The sequence below is a fragment of the Alosa sapidissima genome, chromosome 18 (assembly GCF_018492685.1).
Source record: "Alosa sapidissima isolate fAloSap1 chromosome 18, fAloSap1.pri, whole genome shotgun sequence".
NCBI classification, from domain to species: Eukaryota; Metazoa; Chordata; class Actinopteri; order Clupeiformes; family Clupeidae; genus Alosa; species Alosa sapidissima.
In genome coordinates this window covers 9,680,541-9,688,040 of record NC_055974.1, presented here as the reverse complement: position 1 = coordinate 9,688,040, position 7,500 = coordinate 9,680,541, and the positions used below count along the sequence as shown (strand labels likewise).

The window sequence follows — 7,500 nt, the reverse complement described above, 5'->3', positions numbered from 1 at the left end:
TGAAAAACACAGAGCCTGTCGGGGAGTGCTGCAGTGGCGTGGCGTCCCCTCAGGTGGCCAGAGCAGAAGATTAGCCACTCGTCCCTCCCGCCCTCCCTCTCTCCCTCTCTCTCTCTCTTGGTCCCTCATTCCCTCGTTTCCTGAGAGCGGCCAAAGCGTGGGCGCCCCAACATCTCCTCTTTTGTCATCCGTCTTTCTCAATATCTTTTCTGCACTGTGTGTCTCTCCACCCACCCACGCACTCCGCACCTGTTTGTGTTCTTCCCTCCTCCACTGCATCCATTCCTCCTCTTCTGGCCACTGTGGATGGTTGTGGAGAAAGTGGAGAGAATGTTTGCGACTGTTCCACTTTTGAAAAATTATTATTTTTTTCTCCTCAGTACACACACACACACACACATACACACATACACACACACACACGGCTCAAGCTGGCAGATATCCATCTCTGAGATACTGGCTGTTATGTAATCAGATTGTGGAGGCGTTTCTTATTCATGAAGATGGGCTGATTCCTCTTGATCCTGCCTTCAGGTCGCCCGATGCTTTTGTCTCGGCATCTTTTTCTTTCAATCCACCTGCTTCATATAATTTTTTACAAGTAGTCCATACTGCATACAAATATATTTCTCTTTCAAACTTTCAAACATTAAAAGGGTATTCAATGAAAATCTAAGTGATGAGGGTCTGTGTGTGTGCGTGTGTGTGAGTGTGTGTGAGTTTGTAAGTGTATATTCGGTAGAGATGCACCGATATAAGTAAGTAAAAGTATAAGTATAAGTATATATACTTTTTTGATCCCGTGAGGGAAATTTGGTCTCTGCATTTAACCCAATCGTGAATTAGTGAAACACAAACAACAGTGAAGTGAAGCACACACTAATCCCGGCGCAGTGAGCTGCCTGCTACAATGGCGGCGCTCGGGAAGCAGTGAGGGGTTAGGTGCCTTGCTCAAGGGCACTTCAGCCGCAGCCCATTGGTCGGGGCTCGAACCGGCAACTCTCTGGTTACAAGTCCAGAGTGCTAACCAGTGGGCCACGGCTGCCCAAGTGGTATATGGAATTTGGTATATGGAATATGGAAACGATATGGAATTTTAGGGCCGATAACGATAACCGATATTTATTGGTTTGTTGTGGCCGATACCAATACGATAACCGATAATATTACTCTTGAAAAAAAATTGTGAAAAGTGATTTGGGGAAAGCATTTAATAAGCATAATTTTATTGCAGTAATTTTACCTACCACCATGGACAGAACTCATAATAGTCCTCAATAGTACAACAGTCAACATAACAGTAGCCTAGCCCTACAGTATGTGTGGCTCCTTTAAGTGAACCTGACGTCACTGAATTACGAGTTAGTGGCTAGAGAGTATGAATCGTTTTCATTTAGGACTAAACACCACACACAACATAAACGGCTCAGCTGGGAATAAGATACAGTATAGCGACCAAATCAGAGTTTGTGAGGGAAACTTAGGTTTAGTTTCAACTGTGGGTAACTGAATAAAGCTGCAACTCCTCAGACTGTATCTTATGTCCGTCTACTCTGTTGCGCACAATCTGCTGCAGCAGAAATGAAAGGGGTTAGCCCCGAAGGTTTTAATAACTTATTATGATGACCTGTCTGGAACTGAAGCAGGAATGGTTAGCATATTTCTAGGTAATACTACAAAACCCAAGCTAAAGGAATGCAAATATAATACTAAAACACAACTTAGAACTAGGCCTACTTATGTACTCGTCCCACTAACGAGTTTGTTTATTTGTTTCCCCGACCAGCGCGGTAAAGTGCAAACACACCAGCACAAGACGACTCTGGTAAGGTTAAATGGCGGATCATTCACTAGAGGATTTTGAGATGCACAGATTCCCAAATGAACGCATATCCACAGATTTTGTTAGAGTGGTGAAATACATTCACACCGCTGACATTATATTGAGGAAAAAGTATAGCCAACCAAGTAGCTCAGTGTAGCCAGATGGACCTTACGTAGGCCTAAATTAGGACTTTAAAAAATATCGGCGCAAATTATTGGCCAGAATTCGGTTATCGGACCGATAATAATATTTTCATTTTTTCACTTATCGGCCAATAACATATCGGCCGCCGATATATTGTGCATCCCTAATATTCGGAGTGTGTGTGAGTTTTTGAGTGTGTGTGTGTGTGTGTGTGTGTGTGTGTGTGAGAGAGAGAGAGAGAGTCATGTGTCTGTGTGTTTGAGTGGATATAGTGGGATGAAGTTCAAGCTTTACTTGCTTTAAGATAATAGTTATGTTATGGCGCTATATAAATAAAATTTAATTAAATTGATGTTTATACATCTTTTCGTATCAGGAGGTGATGTGGGTCTACATGTGTTTATGTGTGTGTGTGTGTGTTTGTGTGCACGTGTGTGTGTGTGTGTGTGTGTGTGTGTGTATGTGTGTGTGTGCACTCAGCACTGAGTTTCCCTCTGTGATTTGGCATCACTTGATACGGTGTCTATCCGGCAGGCATTGTTAAGTGAGACATTGCCATTGATTCAGCGCAATTAAGATGTGCTTTTCACCAAGGTGAGCTGGTGGCCATTCAAGCTTTCTCTCCCTCTCTCCCTCTCTCCCTCCCTCTCTCCATCTCTCTCTCCATCTCTCTCTCCCTCTCTCCCTCCCTCTCTCCATCTCTCTCTCCATCTCTCTCTCTCCCTCTCTCCCTCCCTCTCTCCATCTCTCTCTCCATCTCTCTTTCTCCCTCTCCCTCTCCCTGTCTCAGCAGGTAGCACATTCATGCTGGAACTAAGCCCAAAGAATGGCAGCAGCTCCGAGGCATTGTTTCCTGTCCGATCACCCTTTTCCAATTGTTGTTCCCATTTCAAATTCCATCCTCGCCTCGTTGTTTGGTGATTTGTTTTGGGGGCATAAAAGGAAGGATGAAGCCATTGCAAAACTCATAGCCACACATTGAACAACTTGTAAGCCCTACATGGAACTAAAAAGCCCTCCATTGACTAAAATGTGGAATGGACGAGTCAGCATTTTTGTTTACTACCTCCCTCTCACTTACACACACACACACACACACACACACACATATACACCAGTCGGAGTCCCACAATCCCACTTGAGTGGTGTCTTTATCCAGTTCTGTCTGACCATGTCATGGTGAGAGAGGCCAGTGTTGTCTGGCTCCCCCCCCAGGCACAGGCTCCTGTCTCTGGGCTGATGGAGGTCTTCACCCCCACCCCCCCTTCCACCCCACCCCCATTTGACTGACAGTGATGGATGGAGGGTCTTACATCCTGATGGGTCTCTTATGTGCTCAGGACTTTAGAGAGGAAAGGAGAGAAGAGAGGAGAAGAGAGGAGGAGAGGAAAAGGGAGGAGGAAAGGAAGACAACAGAGGAAGGGAGATCGCACAGATATTCACACACACACACACACACACACACACTTGCACACACTTTCCTTCCTTTTTTTTTCAACGACCATGCTGCTTAAATTTGCAGGCGAAACTCTTCCCCCCCCCTCTATTCCTCTCCATTTATCTGTCATCTCTTTGTCCTAGATTGCATTACTGGTCCCTCTGAGGAATCTGCTGTACTTTGCAAATAAGCTTGGAATAAACGCCCGTCTCCACCCTTTTCACTTTCAACTCTTTCGCAACGTTATTTTCACATTCCCTTTGCGTTTGTTTTAATCACACATCAACTATGGTGTCCTTTCTTCAGCCATAACACCAGTATAGGCTCTGTGGAACCTCTCATGTTCTCTTTCTTCCCTCATTCATCTTTCATCTTAGAGAATCGAAACATGAAATTCACCTTTTGATTTATTTTTAATTTCATGGGTTATCTTTTTGCTACACTCTTAAAACGAATGTGTCGTCCCTATCTGGACACAGACATGTGTTAAAAAACAACGCACGTTGTGTTATTTTCAACACATATTGTGTAACAAATAAAAAAAAAGGAAACGACACAAACTCTGTTGTCCCTATCTGGACACAGAGATGTGTTAAAAAAAACGCAAGTTGTGTTGTTTTCAACACATTCGTTTTAAGAGTGTAGCAATACGTGAAAGCCTTTGCGTGAAAATGTCCGTTAATTAGGGAGCGTTTTCTCTTGCCCCCTTTAGCCAGTGCTTAAAAACTAGCATGCACATGCACAGCTGCATTCGTCATTCGTCTTTTGTCATTCGTTACAGTAAGGAAATGTTGTTGCAGCACGGAGAGGCCGTATGACCGATGCCGGTGACGACATTCATGTTATCCGCACTGAGCGTAGGCCGTATCTGCATGGCCACATACCCTGGGCTTTAGTTTCACATTTTGTTTTCCTATTCTGTCTGTGCTGGCCCTTATCTTAAAGTGAAATGTGTCAAGTGCTACTATTTCATTATTATGTGTTGTATATTACCAAATGACAAATGATATAAGGGTTGGGTCTACACATTACATAAGCCCACAAAAGCACACCACTCTTTTGTATATTTAGAGAAGAACAACAGAGACCTTTCCTTCAGTCCTGGATGGAACACCATCTGACTAGAACATAAAGCCAAATGTTTCAGGGTTTAATCCTTTGTGGCTGCATCTGTTCTCTTAGCACACACACTCAAACACACACACACTCAAACACACGCACACACACACATTTTAGAGTGTTTCATTTCCTGTGTGTCAGATGCTGTGTACTTGCTTAGATTATGTTCTCACACAGTGTTTGCTGTTGAAACAGGTGTATCCACACAGACTGGGTATTATGTATGAGATGTAGCATGTAGCATGCGTGATCACATGAAAATCTGCGCACACGCACACACACACACACACACGCGCACACACACACACACATACACACACTAATGGTCAGAGATTGCCTGGAATAGGGAAATCAGATTCATGATGAGCAGTGCACATGTGAATACATCAGGCTGCATGTTATGTATCTGATTCCCCCTTCAGTAATGAACATATAGATCTCATTGAAGCATGCAGCTTATTAGGACATTCAGTGCATTCAGGACTTTATGTTAACAAATGGAAATGCTTCTAGTAAATGATGTATCTAAAGGATAGTACATGGTTGACCATTGGTTGTCAGGTTTATATCTTGTTTAGATTGTTTTTATAAATGTGTTGACAATGGAGAGGGCCCATACAAATACCACTAGTCAAATAAAAAGGCTGAGAACAGAGACATAAACGTTAATATTGGAGACCACACCTTTGATCTCTTATTTAAACAGAATTATTGCTCAGTATTGTTGCTCTTTCATACCATACGCAGATGAGAGATGAGGCTCTCTCTCTCTCTTGTGCGCTCTCTCTCTCTCTCTCTCTCTATCCCTCTCTAGTCCTCTCGCTCTACTTTATCTGCATTTCCTCACAGTCAGACTGATAATGGCAGTAATGAATGGTAGTGTGTGGGGGGGGTGGGGGAGGTGGGGGGGGTGGGGGTGAAAAGTGTCTGTTAATGTGTATTGCTAGTTGTGAGCCACAACAGAGATGTCGTCTGTTAAGATATCCTCTGCCAGTCGAGCCCTAAGAGCCAGCCAGCCAGCCAGCTCTTTTGACATTTCCTCACCCTCATTCTGGGGCCTAACAAGCCGCAGTGAGGCCCTGGTCACTCGGGTCCGGCGCCACCGGAACAGCGTGAAGTCAAAGAGGAGAGAAAGGGACAGCGGGACTGGCCAGCTAATTCAAAGGCACAGGCAGGCGGGGGGGAGGTGGGGGGGGACATCCACTGCAGAGGCCCTCTTTCATTCGTTCGTTTTTTTTGCTGTGTGGGGTTTTTCGAGGATGACCGCTAATGAGATGGATCACACACAACACACAACACACACACACACACACTCACACTTACAGTACATACTGTACACACACACACTGTAGACTCACATAGAAAAAATACACACACACACATATATATATATATAATATACATATTGAAACACACACATACAGAGCTAAATTTAGTCACCTCACAAAGCCAAGCATCATTTCTTCTGCACAGCCCCATCCACCCACACTAGCACATTGACATACAGTACTGCTAAAGCTACCTCAATGCCACACACACAGTCCTCTGTATTCTGCCTGTGTCTTCCCCATGTTTGGTTGAGACCTCTTGGCATGAAAGGCAAAAATGGCAGATTGTCGATGGTCCTGTGCTGGCCAAACTCCTATTCATCTCTCTCTCTCTCTCTCTCTCTCTCTCTCTCTCTCTCTCTCTCTCCCTCTCCCTCTCTTTCTCTCTCTCTCTCCCTCTCTTTATTTCCTGCTGGCGTGACTTCCGTGTTAATGTAATTGGGTGCATGTCTCAATAGACTGTGCTGACACAAGCGCTCACGACTTCTGTGTGTGATCACCTCAGCCCATCTTCAGCAAAGGACAGCAGAGTTAGCAGCAATGGCTCAGTCAGGGCTATGAATGGCAATGTTCCCCTCTCTCTCTCACTCTCTCTCGCTCTCTCTCTCTCTCTCTCTCTCTCTCTCTCTCTCTCTCTCTCTCTCTCTCTCTCTCTCTCTCTCACTTTCTCTCTTTCTTTTGGTCTGGTTCCATTAGTTCAATACAGAAGTGCTATTGATGAGAAAAGCAAATTATATGCCTGTTCAGTCTCTCCATCACTCTCAGTCCTGCGTCGTTTTTCTCTCTCATTCACACTAACTCATTCTTTCTCTCTCTCTCTTTTTCACCTTCTCTCTCTCTCCCTCCATCTCTCTCTCCCTCTCTCACTCACTCTCTCCCTCCCTCTCCCTCTCTCTGTCTCTCTGTCTCTCTACAGGATGTGCAGATCGTGAGCACAGATGAGAACCAGGTCTTCCTGGCGCTGCAGGAGTGGTACCAGGCGGACACGTACAACCTGTACCAGTCGGACCCGCAGGGCGTCTACTACTCCATCGTGCTGGAGAACGTGCGCAGCACCAAGCAACCCGAGGAGAGCGTGCTCATCGACATCCTGGAGGTCAGGGCCAATCAGTCACTGAGCCAAAATGGCTGACACCTGCCTGCGCATTTACAGGGCCACAATAACTGACACAAGTGACACAAGAGCCAAAGCCAAAATGACCGATAACTACCTGTTTTTACAGGACCACAATAGCTGACACAATGGCAAGAGCCAAAATGGCCGACACCTGGCTCTGTATTTACAGGGCCACAATAGCCAACATCATTACCAGAGCCAAAATGGCCGACACCTGGCTCGTTACAGAGACACAATAGCTCACACAATAGCCTGCTACTTATTTTCTGTTCCAAAATGGCCGACACTTGGCTATATTTGTATTTTGCCTATGATAGCTGAAACACAGTCCTCATAGAGCCAGCATGGCGGAGTTTGTCTGTCCTACTATTGATTCTGAGTATGGCAAGTTGAAACAGCCTTAAAGGTTTAGTGTTGTCGAGGTTTGCGAGGGCAGTGGATCTGCTGTGGAGTGTGTTGATTAGTTGTATGGATTTAGAAGATCAGGCATCTGAAGCTCTGTAGCTTCAGGCTGAAATCAGTATAGGTC

At 45.0% G+C, this 7,500-nt stretch overlaps 1 protein-coding gene across 4 annotated transcripts in view; it reads left to right on the top strand.

Moving 5' to 3' along the window:
* sorcs2 (sortilin-related VPS10 domain containing receptor 2) overlaps nt 1-7,500 on the top strand; it is a 221,453-nt gene that overhangs the window by 188,835 nt on the left and 25,118 nt on the right. For all 4 annotated transcript variants that reach the window (XM_042070437.1, XM_042070438.1, XM_042070439.1 and 1 more), the window contains exon 9: nt 6,771-6,950. In XM_042070437.1, coding sequence (XP_041926371.1) covers nt 6,771-6,950 — 180 coding nt within the window. The remainder of the gene's footprint in view (nt 1-6,770; nt 6,951-7,500) is intronic.